General features: G+C 39.2%; 1 protein-coding gene across 1 annotated transcript in view; it reads left to right on the forward strand.

Moving 5' to 3' along the window:
- The window catches only part of ITGBL1 (integrin subunit beta like 1), a 220,320-nt gene that overhangs the window by 98,103 nt on the left and 104,805 nt on the right, over nt 1-17,412 (forward strand). Inside the window, exons 4-6 of the mRNA XM_052650281.1 lie at nt 2,531-2,653; nt 7,533-7,673; nt 10,224-10,364. Of these exons, the coding sequence (XP_052506241.1) occupies nt 2,531-2,653; nt 7,533-7,673; nt 10,224-10,364 (405 nt within the window). The remainder of the gene's footprint in view (nt 1-2,530; nt 2,654-7,532; nt 7,674-10,223; nt 10,365-17,412) is intronic.

A 17,412-nucleotide genomic window follows, 5' to 3' on the forward strand; every position in this document is an offset into this window, starting at 1 on the left:
TTTATAAATCAAAATAGTTTTCAGGGGGAAAAAAACCCAAGAAAATGAAATGTAATAAAAGTAAAATTCACACAGGCATTCTCAAGGAAGAAAAATAACAAGCTCAGGTTCTGTGAAATTACCATTTATTTGTGACTGTGAGAGAAATAAGTGACCCGTGTAACAGAATCACACAGAGGGTTGAAAACCAGGAAACAGTGGGGTCTATAAATATAAAATGTGTCTGGAGAAAATATTTGGGAATATGACTAATGTACTCGAAGTCTTAATGGGAGAAGACAAAGAACCCAGCATTTTCTGGAAGTCTACAATGTGCTAGACACAATAGAGTTTTTAGAAAGATGACAGGGTGATATATTTATCACTTGTTCTTCGAAGTAGCTCTATGAAGTAGACATTATTTGCAGATAAGGAATTTGAGAGTTAGGAATAAAAATAATGACCTCAAAAGTGTACAGCTAGAGGGGATTAAGACCTGGATTTAGCTTCAGATCTTCCTTAGTCCAAAATCCATGTTCCTTCTGGTTCAACACATAGAGAATTTCCAATATTCAGTAGCTCAATTCAAATTTCAATATCTTTAGTTCCTTTCCATCCTTTACCTCTCAAAACCAGTCACCGAGTCATCTTTTCTTTCTCCTGAAAATATCCCCATGTGTATTTCCTTTTTTCTAAACTCATGACCATAACCTGGGTCAGCCTCTATCTTCTTTCCTGCAGACTGATGGACCAACATCCCTTCAAATCCATTTTGCCTCATTTCAATGCATTCGCCATGTGACAACCAGAATAACCTGGTGAAAATGAGTCATGATCACATGACTCCCTTGTTGAAATATTTCAATGGTTTCTCATTATTCTTGGATGAAAGTTGGAAATCTTTAATGTGACCTCTTTGTTGTTGTTCAGTTGCTAAATCTTGTCTGACTCCTTGCAACCCCATGGACTGCAGCACACTGGGCTCCCCTGTCCTTCACTATCTCCTGGAGTTGGCTCAAATTCATGTCCATTGAGTTGGTGATACTATCTAACTATCCCACCCTCTGCCACCCCCCTTCTCCTTTTGCTTTCAATCTTTCCGAGCATCAGGGTCTTTTCCAATGAGTCGGCTCTTCCTATCAGGTGGCCAAAGTATTGGAGCTTCAGTATCAGTCCTTCCAATGAATAGTCAGGGTTGATTTCCTTTAGGATTGACTGATTGGATCTCCTTGCAGTCCAAGGGACTCTCAAGAGTCTTCTCCAACACCACAGTTTGAAAACATCAATTCTTCAGTGCTCAGCCTTTTAGATTTCCATAAACTTCACCATTAGTGGCCTTTTTTTCCTTGCATGACACCCTCTGCTTTATTTTCCACTATACACCAGCTGTCTTTTTTCCCGTGTTATTTCCTCTTTTACTGCAGAGCTTTTGCTTTTGTCTCTTGCTGGAAGTGGGCTTCTTCACCATCTCACTTCTCTTAGCTGTTATTTTTTCTTGGCTTTCAGTTCTCAGTTTAAGAGCCATTTCCCAGGGACCCTTTGACCACCAGGTCTCAGATAAATCCCCTTACTGTGAGTTTCTGCAACACTCTGCACTTCTCCATTTATTGTATCACTTTGGTTTTTACTGATATAAAGCTTTAAGAGGAGGTTATGGCTAAATCGATCACCTGTTGCATTTCCAGAGACTAGGATGAGATCTAGCGAATGACAAAGTCTCAGTTACTCTGTGGTGACGGATGTGATATCAATTAAAGATTAAAACATAAGCATTAAAAAGGAAGCTACTCAAGTGGACATGCTACTTCTCAGTATCTTTTGAACGCTGTTTTATTGTCAGTGAACTCACTCTCGGGTTGTAGTCAAATCCTTTTACACTTGACTGGGTATGTGGAGAGCGGTAGGCCAGATAGCTCTGGTGTCTCTGTTTCACCCTGAGCTGTCCTGAGAGTCTGGTGAGGCTCTAGGACTCCAGGCGTAAGGAAAACCCACTCTGGGCCCTTTGTCATAGGGACATGGGTATCACTTTAACGCTACAGATATGAAGGTTTTAGAAACATTTGAGTTTTTTCATTTATTTAAATTTAATAATGAATGCCACAAACATTTATTATATAAATAATAAGCTCAAATATTGCACAAAGCATTGAATAAATAACTGGTGAGGAAGATAAGCAAGGTTACTTTTCTCACAAAGCTTAGCATTTTCTGCTTTAGTTCACTCAGACCCAGGTGTAATCAGAAGATATTCATTCATGCATTGATTGGATGGACATTTATAATGTAACTCTGCTCTTAGGGAGTTCAGATTTACATTCATGAAACGATTAGAGGTCAATCATAATAGCTGTGTGCTATAAAATGTAACTAATGAGCTACAATAATCTCAAAAAAGAATGTCATTATTCATCTCATCATACCCACAGTAAAACCTAATAGGAATATAAAATTGATTGGAATTGTCTTTATCCATGAAAGAGAGGTTAAAATTCATTAATTATCATTTATGTGCATTTAACAAATAACTTTTGCTTTGTTTTAAATGGTCTAGGTACATGTCACTGTGGCAGGTGTAAATGTGATAATTCAGATGGAAATGGACTTGTTTATGGTAAATTTTGTGAGTGTGATGACAGAGAATGCATAGATGATGAAACAGAAGAAATCTGTGGAGGTATGTATGTTAACTTTGCAAAAAAACAATATAAGTACTTGATTTTGTCACGGGTTTCACTGAACTTTTATCTCTATGAGTTTATGTACTAGGTTTATTCATTTAAGCTGAACCTGTGTTTATTTGGAAAATACTTCATATAAGGAAATATAGACTAAGGCATTCAGAGCAGATTAATAAAGCTTTGTTGCTATCGTTCAGTCACCCAGTTGTGTCTGACTCTCTGCAACCCCGTGGACTGCAGCACGGCAGGCCTCCCTGTCCTTCACCAGCTCCCGGAGTTTGCTCAAACTCATGTCCATTGAGTCGGTGATGCCGTCCAACTATCTCATCCTCTGTCATCCCCTTCTCCTCCTGCTTGAATCTTTCCAGGCATCAGGGTCTTTTCCAGTGAAAAATTGTTTATAATTTTTATTTTGTAACCATTTTATGGAAGTATTATTTACAGTGTAGTGTTAGTTTCAAGCGTACAGCATAGTGATTCAGATGGTATATTTGTGCATATATATATTCTTTTTCAGATTCCTTTCCATTGTAGGTTATTATAAGATATTGAATATAGTTTCCTGTCTTATGCAGTGGGTCCTTGTTGTTTATTTTATAGAGAGTAGTGTGTATCTGTTAATCCTAAACTCCAAATTTATCCCTGGTATCCCCTTTGGTAACAGTGTGTGTTTTGTATGTCTGTGCATGTATTTCTGTTTTGTAAATAAATTCATTTGTATCATTTTTTTTAGATTCCACTTACAAGTGATATCATATGATATTTAGAGCAGACTAGTATTTTTTTCTCTTTAATTTTTTATTATTTTTTAATTGAAGGATAATTGCTTTACAGAATTTTGTTGTTGTTTTCTAGTACTTTTAAATGCAGAATCAGATTGTTCCCAGAGAAGAGCCAGATCATTAGGGCAACAGGCCAATTGCATGGTTCTGAAGTATTCCTAGTGGAATCTGTCTTCTTTGCTCTGCTTTTATTTCACCTCTTTTCTCCCAGTCTCTCTATTGCATGTTTTAATTTCATTTTCTTTCCTGTTTTGAACCATAACCCTGTAAATACTGTCATGTGCTATTGGGGATGTTGAAAACCAATTAGATTATTAGCCTGGAATCTATCCCTCCCCACACACTTAGATAACTTTTTTCATGATTGTTTCTATGGACAACCATTACTCAGTCCATTTTGCTGTTGTATCAATTATTGCAGGCTTGCTAATGTCAAGAGCAGCAATGAGTACTTCTTATTCAATAGATAATTTACCAGGATCCGAAATGACTTGCCAGGGTTAAATAGAATTTAGACTCCTGTCTGTCTCATGCCTGGCTACCCTGCTGGCTCAGTGGGTAAAGAACCTGCCTCAATGCAGGAGAAATAGGTTCGATCCCTGTGTTGGAAAGATTCCCTAGAGCAGAAAATGGCAACCCGCTCCAGTATTCTTGCCTGAAAAATCCCATGGACAGAGGAGCGCCTGGAAGACTGCAGCCCAAAGGGTTGCAAAGAGCTGGACATGACTGAGTGACTCTGCACACACACACGTACTGTCTGATGCCAAAGACTGTGTGATTGATTGCTCCCCAGAGAGACCTGCCCTGGAGTTTGGAGCTCCACAAGGAAAGCCCTTCTTACCACTTGTACTATATTAATAGTTCCCTTCTCTTCTGCTTCCCTCTCTGTAACTCTGTGCCCAGGGTTTCAACCAAGACTGGCACAGGGCAGGAAAGTAAACAGCAGTGAGAATCACTTCAGTTTGGGAGCACTCTTCGCTGCTGTTATGAAACATTTTATCCTTCTTACCTCTGGCCTAATCTCTCTATCCATAAGTAATTAATTCTTTCATTGAAATCTGAAGAGACTCCATCCACGGAATCCTATCCTGCATACCAAATGGGTGATTTCAGAGGAGTATTTTCCCTGAAAGGATCAGGAGCCAGCGGGGTGGGGAGGAACCAGAAAGCCATAAAGTGTCACTAAGCTGCCGCTTTGTTTACAAAACAAATTGAGGCTTCAATTCCTGTGGTCATCCAGATGCCCTTGTTTTAGGTCAGCTCGGATCTCTCTCTCTGGTGTCCTTGCTGTACCACCAACCAGGATAAAACAAACAAAGAGAAGAACCTTCATTTTTTCCACCCAGTGACCTAAGCTTGATGCTGCTCAGACAGTTCTGCTAAAGGGCTTGTTCCAAAATGATTAGAAATTAGATAAAGCTGCCCACACATGTGATATGTTTGTCTTCCTGATATTCCATTTGCAGTTATCACAGATCAAAAAAGAGGAAGGGAACATGTGTGGAGCCAGTGTTTTCTGATACACACTGCCAAAGCAAAGTCTATTTGAGTGTGTAAATATAAATATTGACCTGGAAAAAACAGGAAATGTTTAATGCTCAACCTTTCCACTCATTATTTCTGTTGGTTTGAGGCTAAAGCAATTTCACAGTGCAAACTCTCTGACCACAGACAACCAACATTCCCATAAAATCCTATGGTGATGGCACTGTGTAGGATTCTAGATTTTCCATGTATCATTCACAAGAAAACAGTCTGTTGAGAGGTGATTTTACAGCCCAATAGGGAAGCAATTCAAAAAGAGATTTTCTTACTCTATCAGTTTGCACAAAGCCAAGAATGATGTTCGTTGTCTGGGCTGTGTATTGTCCTAAGGCTTATATTTTATCTTGGTTATCCAGCCATGTCTTATTATAGTATTTTCACTTGAATTATGAAGATATCTGCTTAATTTTCCATATCTGCATATGGTATAGCTTTACATGATTTATTCTAATAATCCTGTTCACCTCCATCTCAATGATTTTTTAGTATAACCTTGTCAGTACTGAATTTTATAAACATACAAAGAATTTGGGTATGAGGAATGAAGATTTATGATCATTTGTTAATCTCATGGTAAGCCTTCCATGAGATTAACAAACTGCTACATGTTACATAAATTTCTTATAATGACAGAGGAAATAAAACTTTGAAGATTTCTGAGATTATACTACTTTAAGTATAATCTACTTAAAGGAAATTCTACTTTAAGAAGTTAATCAAGTCTTAAAAAAAAAACAAAAAACAAAAAACCTGACTTCTAGGAAAAGCTTTTAGTAAGCAATTGTCTTGTTTCCTTTCAGTGTAACCCTCAGGTTCCTGAGGCTTGTGATATAACACTGGCTCGTGATATTTTTGTATACATACATGTAGAGATAGTTTTAAGTCCATGAATAAAATGTATAGCTTTTATATTTTACTGTTGATGAAATCATTTGATGGTCTTTATGTCAGCTTAAGTGAAAAAGTTAAAATTTACTGTAGAAATGACCCTTCTCTATTAGCTTGTGTGCTGAGTCACTCAATCGTGTCCTACTCTTTGCGACCCCATGGACTGTAGCCCGCCAGGCTCCTCTGTCTATGGGATTCTCCAGGCAAGAATGCTGGAGTGGATAGCCATTCCCTTCTCCAGGGGATCTTCCTAACCCAGGGATAGAACCCAGGTCTCCTGCATTGCAGCTGGCTTCTTTACCATCTGAGCCACCAGGGAAGCCCCATCTCCAGCTTAAGAAGAGGTTTTCTGCAGATACTCCAATTGCAGCTCGTTTAGACAGAAAACATGACATTATACATTGGGCCCTTGTCTCTTTCTCTGTATTTCACTCTAGCGCTCTCTCTTCATCTCTGACTCTCTCTGTCTCTCTGATATGTATCTGCATGAAGGAAGTCTCATCTGAGAGGCAAAAATAGCCCGAGACCAGCATATTTTATTGTATTTTCCCTTCATATGTGTGTGTACCAGGCCCTACTGACACTCCTGCTGTTGGCCAGAAATGCCAGAGTGTTTAGAAAGAAAAATAGCCCCTCTCTGGGATGATGGCGGATGGAGAAGAGAGAGGCAAGAGCAAAGCCTTTAGCCATAGACTGATAAAGGATAAATTCATGTGAAGCAGAAAGAACAGACTGAAAACCAAAACGGTGCTGTTTTTCATCATAGGTGCAAGAGTACACGTTCACGGTTGTTGACATAGCTACAGAAAAAAAGAGGATACACAAGGAGATTTGGGGTGAAAAAGACTTGTCATCTTCTGGGAATTTGTAGGGTTGCTGGACATGGGCACAGAAAGTGATGAGGTGACATCATTACAAATTGCATGAACATAAGTACGAACAAGCAGAGTAATAGTTTGTGGAGCAATGGGAGCTACAATGGTGGGGGGGCAGCTGGAGACGAAACGGTGGGCTGCCCTTACCTAGCACTTGTATCCTCTTGACAGATAGGAAGGGGATTTGACTTTAATACCAAGGGTCCATGCTATTGTATTTGCAGTTAGTAGTTTAAGTAACTACTAAAAGTTGATTTAGCTGAAACCCTCTGCCACGTGGTAAAAACACAATAGCTTGTCGGATACTGTTGAATGAAAAGATGAAATGTTTCCTCTGACTAAAGAAATGGCTCAGTCATTAATACTGTGCATCCAAAGAAGTAAGCACCATTGGTATCTCATGGTTGATTTCAAATGACTCAAGGAATGCTCTCAGAGTGAATGCTTATAAACATTTGAGTTTGATGTACACATTTGTGACTGGAGGCCTGGTAGGCTTTCTCTGTCTTTCATGCAGTTTCTTGAACATTCTGTCATTTTCATCAGCCAACTGGCTAGGACAAATTAGAGGACACCTTGACTTGCTTTATGTGTGTGATGATGTAGATATGGGCACACCTATGATGTTTCGGTGGCAAACTACATAATCTGATTATTTTAAGCAAGAACTGTGGAGCAGGTTGATTATTTCCAAAGGCAGAAGTGATCACCAAGAGGTAGAAAGTTAATTCTGCTTTTGAAAGCTGCTTTTTTTCCTCACTGTATAAAATTCATTTTGGGTAAAGGCCACGGAAAGTGTTACTGTGGAAACTGTTACTGCCAGGCTGGTTGGCATGGAGATAAATGCGAATTCCAGTGTGACATCACCCCCTGGGAGAGCAAGCGAAGATGTACATCTCCAGATGGCAAAGTCTGCAGTAACAGAGGTGTGTCTTTCATACTCATTACTACGTAATTGGGGAAAAAACAAAGCTTTTAATTATTACCTCACCTTTTCTGTGTATTTCCTTCCATGTGGAAGTCATCTTTTATAGGGTTTGACTTTGATGTAAATCAATATTTCCTATACCAACAAGCATCCCTTTCTTATTTTTTTACTGGGCAGAACACAGAAAGATAAGAAAGTTGCTGTCATACTTTCAGCTTCACTGAACAAATAGTTAACTCAGGGACTGTAATTTCTTTGGCAGCCCTCCAGAAATGACATGGTAGAGTGAAAAGGCGATTCTTGTAGATACTTCTGTTAAATGTCTCTTGACTGACGGAACCAGCTACAGCGTGAACATCTAATTATTCAGAGAGTATTCCAGAAAACACTTGTCTTAATTGAGTCAATCAAAGGCTTGGTTACAATACTGAGTTGATAGGAGTCATTTAGCTTTGATACACAATAATAAAAATGAGATAGTGAATAAAATATAGCCATGTGAAATTGAGATTGACCTTAGGCAGGAATTTAAAAAATATATTAGTATTGCTATCATGTAATTTAAAGTGAGTTAACTAAGTGTTGATATCAAATCAACTAGTATTAAACACTTGGAAGAAAATTCTTGAAAATACGTGTTCTTTTTCCCTTTGTCAGCTCTCCTGGTAGATAAATAGCCATGTTGGGCTTTTCTGACTACTTGAAGTTATCAGTAAGTGGTCAGTTTCCTTCAATAAAAAAGTTAAAATCTAGAAAGCTGGAAAATTATTTTTTTTGCATTTCTATAAATGAATGATACATTTTAATAGGTAATGCTTGCATGGAAAGCCTGAACACACCACCAGTTTTATCTTTTAAAGGTTGACACAGAAAAGTAAAATATGCCCAGTTTCTGTACACAGAGAAAGGAAAGCAAAAGGCCTGAACTTGGGACAAAAATTATAAAGAAAAGTCCTCTCTTTAATTTGTGCAGAGCAGGTCTGATTATTTATCATACTAACTCACTTATGTTTTCATTTATTATATAAGTTATGTAGGAACCCTACTGATGGACATTTAGATCACTAGTGGTTTTTCAATGACATGATGCCACCATATTTAATGTTCCTATACATGTACTTGTCAGTTCTTTTCCTTTCCTCTACATACATTAATTGAAGTGAGCTTTTATGTTATAAGTAACATACATCTAAAGAGTCTATGTTGTGAAACTGCCATCCAGGAAGTTGTACATTTTATACTCTGTACCTGCACCAACTCTTGATCCTAAAACAATCTTTTTTATTTCTGTCCATCTGATGTCTGAAATAATTCTAACTCACTGTTGTTTAAAGTTCTCTTAACCCTTAATCATTACAGGTTGAGTTGTAAGCATTTTTACATTGATCTATCGTCATTATTTCTCTCTACAGAACTTCCAATTAGTGTCCTTTGTCTATTTTTCTGTAGGCATATTTGTCCTTAGATAATTCATTCATAACAATTGCTTATGTCTATGAAAGTAGCTTCGTCTTTTAAATACATATGCCTACATGTTTCAGCTGTTTTTATCTTTTAGTTTGTTTTTGGTGCCTTGCCCTCAGCCAGAATTTTAGATTTTTATGTCGTTAATTCTTTTATTTTTTCTTTAAATAATTTGCTTTGATGTTTTTGGATAAAAATGGATTTTATTTTACATTTTATGGTTTTATATCCTTAAATCTTTAGTCCAGCTGGAATTGACTTTGATGTAAGAGGTAAGAAAGGGATTTAATTTTGTTCCTTTCACAAATGATCTAAAGATCATTGCCCTAAAGCTGATTATTAATAGTTCACACAACGTTATATGATTTACAACTTAACACTTCTCTATACGAATCTCCAAAAAGCCAGAGTTCTAGCTCTCCGCCTGCCTCAGTGTCCTCTATAGCCTGGGCTCGTCTGATCGAGCCGTGCCCGCTTTTCAGTCTTTCTGGATACGCTCCTTCTGCTCCAGTGGGTCAGGTCTGCTTAGGATCCCATGTCCATCGCCACCTTCCTTGGCTCACTCTCGCTTTCTTGACCTCCCTTGAATTGTTCTACCTCCAAAGCTCCTAAAACATTTCCCCTTCTCTCTTCTTGTCCAGACCATCGACCTTAATTACTTCTGCTCACATTGACTTCCACTTTCCCAACTTTTAGAGTATTTACGTCCTAGTAAATGTTAGTGCTTCACATGCTAGTTTTTTTATTCACTTTTTTTTTGGGGGGGTCGAATAAATTGTAAACCTCTTGAGAGCAAGGGTGACATTTTTTGTTAATTGTGTTGGTCTTATCTTTGAGTCCTACCAGCACGGTGCTCCTGACACATGCTGCAATCCCACAGAAGTATTGGCATGGATAATAACTTTTGTTTATGAAGGATCTCTACTGGCCACTCTAGGTGGTGTTTTCCTCTATAGACTATAATTCCTGAACACGTATATTTTCCAAATATAAAGTGAACAACAGAAGAAAGAGCAATGGGTAAGATGCTTTCTTTCATGATTTTTCTTCTTTCTACCCATACAAAATTATTTTTCCCCTCTAGGGATTTGTGTGTGCGGTGAATGTTCTTGCCACGATGTGGACCCCACTGGAGACTGGGGGGATATTCATGGGGACACCTGTGAGTGTGATGAGAGGGACTGCCGGGCTGTCTATGACAGATATTCTGATGACTTCTGTTCTGGTAAGTGCTTCCCTAACTCCTGTTTTTATTTTATTATTATTATTATTCTTTTTTAAAAAGATTTATTTATTTCTTTTATTTGATGGTGCTGGGTCTTAGTTGTGGCGTATAGGATCTACTTCCCTGATCAGGGATCAAACCCGAGCCCCCTGCACTGGGAGCCCAGAGTCTTCACCACTGGACCAGCAGGGAAGTCCCTAATTCCTGTTTTTAAATATGAAAATGTTCATTTCCCTCTTTTCAAGATTTATTCTGCTTCTCCCAGAAACCGTGAAAGAACTGAATGTGCCTTCTGAAGAATTTGAGACCCATAGGACTCCTACGATCAACCTGAAAACCCTTTAGAGACTTCGCCACATTGGGCAAAGATTTGAGATGAAAACACACCCACTCTCTGAAAAGCAGTCTAATCTTTCACCAAAAAGAACCGTTACCTCCACGTATCGAATCCTCAGCAGTGAGAACACAAAGCTGGCAGACTTGACCCCGAACAGGAGAGGCACCCTTAAGGCAGCTGTTACTAACACAGTGCAAAACTAAAGACAGTGTGGCTCTTGTAGGCAGTTTATTGCATTGCTTTTTTGGTATAATTTATATACTAAAAGTTGTCCTGCATTGAGTCTACAATTGAATATCAATTAGGGGATTCAAAAATTCTATATGGACCAGCTACTCCTTGCCAGCATCTTTGCTGCATCTGGGTCACTGGTTCCAGCAATGAGGAGACAAACATAATCCTTGACAGGGAGCCTGTAATCTAAACGCAAGGGGCTTCCCTGGCAGCTCAGCTGGTAGAGAATCCACCTGCGTTGCGGGAGACCCTGGTTCCATTCCTGGATTGGGAAGATCCCCTGGAGAAGGGATGGGCTACCCAGACCAGTATTCTTGGGCTTCCCTGGTGGCTCAGCTGGTAAAGAATCCGCCTGCAATGTGGGAGACCTGAGTTTGAACCCTGGGTTGGGAAGATCCCCTGGAGAAGGTCATGGCAACCCACTCCAGTATTCTTGCCTGGAGAATCCCCGTGGACAGAGGAGCCTGGCGGGCTACAGTCCACGGGGTCGCAAAGAGTCAGACATGACTGAGCGACTAAGCACACACAATCTAAACGAAAAGGAAAAAAAAAAAAAACAAACCACCCTGCCAGAATTTCCAATAGTGCAAAGGAAAACAATAAGCAGTCCGTTTTATCTTAAAAAATGTCACTCAACAAAAATGAAGTAATAGATTTTATTACATGGGACGATCCAGGAGGCGTAGACACATGTTCATGCTTGATTGCTTGGTTGGTGTAAGGAAATATATAGGGAGCTCTGTCTCCAGAAACAGTTTGCCAGCAAAGGCAGATAAAAGAGCTGCCATTTTTAATTACGATGATGCAACTGCAAAGACTTCTCTGGCCTGGCCGAGGGGAGCTGGCTCCTGCAGCTTCCCCCTGCAGAAGAATTGCCCTGTTCTGATGATCCCTTGGGCTTGGGAGAATTTTCTGAATAGGCTCACAGACGTGATGGGGTCGTAGGCTGTGATTTGAACAATAAGGCATCAGGCTGTGATTGTGATTTTATTATTCCTTTGTTGAAGTGAGCTGAATGTGGCCAGTTCTCCACAGTCTGCCTCCCACACCTAACATGAGAAATTTAAGCAAGAGGAAACTCATTAACAGAGATCTTATTCTGAGAGACACCTGTCAAGTTCGTTCACACACCTCATTCCATTTTATGTTCGCACGGACTCAGACAGGGATACATTATTATCTACGTGTAAGAGGGAATGTTCAAAGAAAATTAGCGACTTGACAAAGTTCACAGCGCCCTTAAGTGTCACCTGAAAACAACTTGAGCTGAAGTGCTCATGTCGTTTAATCTCCAAATGATGCACAGAGGATGCTTCAATTTTACTTTATTTCAGTAAGAAAGGGATGTCCTTTGGATGCTTAAAATTCTTATAAAACTAGGCTTCTCTGAACATTGTTTTGATCTGGGGTGGGTGTCAATCTCTGGAGTAGTTCTTCATGCTTAGTAAATCTTTAGAATTCTATATACAGTGCTTAGTAAATTATTAGTCTTCACAATTTTCCCAGTTGCCCAGAGTTGCACCATGAGAAGAGAGCCATACAATTGACTATTGAGTGTGGTAATACCTTAGTGTTATGAGATAGAAGTACCCCAAGGATGTGGATATTCTCTAGTGATTTATGCCAGGCTGGAGTGTAATAAGACTCAGATAAAATGAAGCTTTATTTTTAGCTCCCATTCCAGCCACCCTGAGAGTGTTGAGTTTATTTAAGTCCAAGAGAAATCTCCCATTGGATTATAGTTGGTTCATTTAATTGACCTTCTAATTTTACTTATTCATTCCTACTCTTTCCATTCATGTATTCAATGATGCACTTCAATGTAAATATTTTGTGCCTGATCCATCATGGGTACAGGAGATGTGATACAAATTTTAAAATATGATCCCTGCTCCCAAATAAATTAGTTGTATTTATTTGTTCTTTCACTCCTAAAGTGTATTTATCACTTCTTTCACACTTCTTTCACTCCTATTCACTGTTACATGAATTCATCCATATACACATATGACTCATATATCCACAAAAGATACACACGCATGTACATGCCTCAAAGAGGATACTCTAGACACGTTTTGAGTGTGACTGAAATGACGGCATGACCAGCCATCCTGAAGTATATCAGCTGCTCTGTTATTCCAGTTCTATGAACTGCTCCCCTGAACTGACTTTCTGATTCTGAAATAACTCCTTCTTCCTGATGACTGCTTACCAGTCTGATCCATTTTGCCAAATTCCCAAATAGGAAAAAATATGCTGCAGTGTGACTTTCCACTTTTTCAGCTTGCTCCTGCCTAGCAAAATGATGAAAATATAAGGTTAGTCCTGGCCTAGAGTTCCCTTAGTGTGGAAAGTAGACTCATTTGGTAGAACCATATTATAGGAGGAAATTTGTCTTTGTGGATTAACAAAGAGTTAAGGAAAGAAATGGAAGGAAATCGTTACATACATTCAGTTTACATTGTCTTGAAAGGGAAAAATAATATATCAAGTGGATTTAAAAAAAAATGACAAGTGTTAGATCGAATTCATTTCCCCCAATTTTTTCTCTCCGTGGTCTTCACATTTCCTTGTGAGAAGCAACTTGTAAATACCAGATTCCAGTTCATGAGCATTTTTTGTTCATTTTCAAGGAGAGAAATAGCCTCTGTGGAAGAAGAGCATTCTGGAATGGATGGAACTACATATGTCCTGGGTTGATGTTTCTGAGGTTAGATAGCTTAACACAAAAGAGTGCAATGATCACACACACAAAACAGCTTTGGTGTCAGCAACCTCTTCTATAATTTCTTGAGAGCCTTTAAAGCTCAGTGTTTTGTTTTTTAAGAAAGTTTTCTTTTTTTTTTTAAAGAAGGTTTCGGTGGTGCTGGGTCTTTGTTGCTGAGCGGGCTGGGCGGGGACTTCTCTCCCTTTGCGGTGCCCACGTGGGCTTGTCAACGCGAGGTCTTCTGTTGTGTCCGAGCGCGGGCTCTAGGGCGCGCAGACTTCAGCGGCTGTGGTGCATGGCCCCAGTCATTGCAGCTTCTGGACTCTAGGATGCATGGGATTCACTAGCTGCGATTCCCAGGCTCTGGAGCTTAGTTGCTCCAGAGCTTATGGGTCTTCCTGGACCAGGGATCGAACACGCGTCTCTTGCACTGGCAGGTGGATTCTTCACCGCCGAGCCATTAGGGAAGCCCCTGATGCTCAGCGTGGCCGTGATGCCTTTGATGTCCCTTGCTGCCAGCTCCCCACCCTTGTGATGCAGTTCTGGCTGTGATCCTATTTACATGCCAACACTAGACACTGTTGTTTTTCCCTTTTCATGAATGTGTGTGTGTGTCTAAGGAGTGTTCATAGGCCTTTGAAAGCAGTTCTCTAATGTATTTAATATCTGCAATAAAACAATAACATTCTGTATCTTTCCTCTCTATTTTGTTGATTCCCTTGTCTACAGAGTTTAAAAGAATCTCTGTTAGAATCAATGAAATGAACTCCTGAAGGCCAAATATATGTGGATACATACACACCTAGATTTGACACATTAGCACTGAAACGTGATGTTTCAGATCAGGGTGGGAGAATTCACTTCTTCTAGGTCTCTCACTTTAAAGATAAAGTGAGATGGAGCCCGGAAAGGTGAACCATTGACTGGAGGACACGGATCTCCTAACTTCTTCACTTTTGCTTTTTTCTCTATTTGTTTATGAAAGACTCTGATATAGTATGTTATGACAGTCTAAAGGATTTTCATGATAAATAGATCTTATCATTTCTAAACTTATGAATCAAAAACAAGCATTTTCATCCTCTTCATTTTATCGCTCTAAAATTGAGAAACTAGTAACCTCAGAAGAGAAATTGCAATTTCAAGTTTTGATTTCCTGTCTTTTCTGAAAAGCTAAATACCTGCTTCAGAACCTGGTATTGATACCTTACATTTCTAAGTGGGTTCCTAAACCCACTGATGAAATACCGTAAAGAATTTTAGTAGAAAAAGGTACAGTTTCATTTAGAAGGGAATCCATAACTTATTTTTGGCAGCATGTGACTTTTAAGTTATTGAATATAATTTTATAATAAAAATATAATTTTTACAACTGTGAAAGCATAGTTTTGTTTATGTTTTCACTTGTCAGGTTAATCTCTGGTCAACATTTAGATTAGCAATACACTGTCAATACTATTTTTCACCATTCTAGACTAGAGTTACGTTTAAGCCTTTTCTCTATTACTTTTACATTTGCTTCTTCTGTGATATTCATCAGGGTATTGGATTTAGGTATACCTACTTTTCCCCAAACAATGAAACCTTCAAAAACATTCTGTATGCCACTATTTCACCATTTAAACTGGTTGCCGTATACTCACTGACTCTTGGGAATTACTTTCACTGTGAATGTTTTACCCAAGTCATTCATTTTTTTCATAACCCTTCTTTCCCCAGCTTGAACTTATTCACTGGATGTTGGCTTCTGGTAGCAAAGTGTAGAGGGCATAGACGTGGATGATTTGACGAGGCTTAGGGGCCATCCTGAACTAGGCAGTGTTCTCCCACTTTGATCCTTTCTATTTAGAGGCCAGACCTTTCAGCCAGGCCAGTTGCAGCAATGACAATATCCCATCAGTTCTTTCCAGTGTGTACACAATCGACCGCAGCTGTTTCTGAGAGTGCCTTTTGCTCAGATGAGGCAGGGGCTGGGGTCCAAGGCTGAGCCCAAGACACAGAAGCGTAAGGATCATCACACATATGGTGAAAGTGAGGGCACAGTTTATATCTTCTTCCCGTTTTTGTTTGGAGTTGGTGATGCCTAGGATGACGCATAAACTCAGAGTAGTAATCCTTGAGAAGGTCCGTGATGCTGCATGAAATGCACAGGAAATAGAAATGAAGACCTCTTGGACCACGTTTCCCCTAGAACTTGTAGAAGTGCTCAGAAATAGCAGAGGGCCAGAAAAGTGAAGCCGCATAACGTTAGGGGCAAAAGCACAGAGAGTAAGGACTAAGCGAGGCAAATAGAACAAAAAGAGAAGAGAGTGGATATGAGGGCAACAAGGGGAAAGACTTGCATCTGCACATTTTTTAAACATTTGTTAAAGCACCCACAATTAATCTGACTTCTGAATATAATGACCAGATTTTAATTTCAAGAATCTCTATTAATAGTATCTGACCATCTTCACAAATTTGTTTTTTGCCACTGCAGTGTTTTTTTTTAATGTTGACATGTGAATGAACCTCAGACAGAAAGTAATGGCTATTCTTTTTTAGAAAATGGTTACTTATTTTTAAATTACTTGTTATTAATTTATTGATTTTTTAATTTATCATTTATTTGAATTCACTGGATCTTATTTGTGATGCATAGGATCTTCGCAGTGGCATGCTCTAGGATCTTTAGTTGCACCATGTGGGATCTAGTTCCCGGATCAGGAATCCAACCTGGGTCAGTGCCTGGGGAGCGTGAAGTCTTAGCCACTGGACCACCAGGGAAGTCCCTGTAATGGCTGCTCTGAAGCCAACTATAGCACTTCAGAATATCCTCCCATCAGTCCCCATCTTTGTCCACACAGACTCTGACTTTATTCCACATGCCAAGGGACCAGGACTCTCACTGCCTGTGAATTCCAAGCATCTGCAGTAGGAGGTGGCCTTCTCCTGAGTACTTAGGAATTCCCTGGCCTCCTCACCTACTGGATGCTTTGTTCTAACTTCCACAGCTATTTTAAACTTTCAAGAGAAAAGCCTTTTTCCCCCTCTTTCAATCTGTGTTTTTCAGTTTTATTGTTGAAGTATCAGCTCGTCTTCCACAAATGGCAGCATGTTCTGTACTTTGTCCAGCATCCTCCTGGCACATTCAAGTGCCCTACAAATGATGCTGCTTGTCTCCCAGAATTTCAAAGTCACCGGCTCTCATAGAACAGCAGAACTGACTGTACTTTAAATGTTAAAGATTTTGTTTTAAAACCTGTTTTTTATCTATGCATTTGCAATACAACTCTGTTTGCAAATTTTGCCCTAAAAATTATATCAGGACAGGGAAGATGGGGAGGAACTTTGTAAGCTAGGATAAATGGCTAGAAGCTAGGGAACCCAATAACCTCAGAGCTATAAGTGTTAGTAAGTTAAATTTTTATAATAAAAATTCTTGTGTTTGAAGGTCTAAATGATCATAGTCACATGTCATATGTATCTATTAGTAATCAAAAAATTTTCCTTTAAAATTATGAGCTCTAAGACAAAGTGTTAGTATCAACAGCAATTTGTTCCATAGATTCTGTTACATAGCAGGTGCTCAATAAACTTGTTGAATGGAATTTAGTGTAAATGAGAGATTTGGGTTCCGTAGTCCCTAATAGCTCATCCTACTTTGACTATGATTTTATGATTTATTCCATGAAGAAGCTGGTTTACAATGAAAAGCTTCCTGATAGACAGATGCTTCAAACTTGACAGATGGACATCTGCCCACAGACCTCATGAGATACTGATAAAAC

This window comes from Budorcas taxicolor, chromosome 12 (genome assembly GCF_023091745.1).
Source record: "Budorcas taxicolor isolate Tak-1 chromosome 12, Takin1.1, whole genome shotgun sequence".
NCBI lineage: Eukaryota > Metazoa > Chordata > Mammalia > Artiodactyla > Bovidae > Budorcas > Budorcas taxicolor.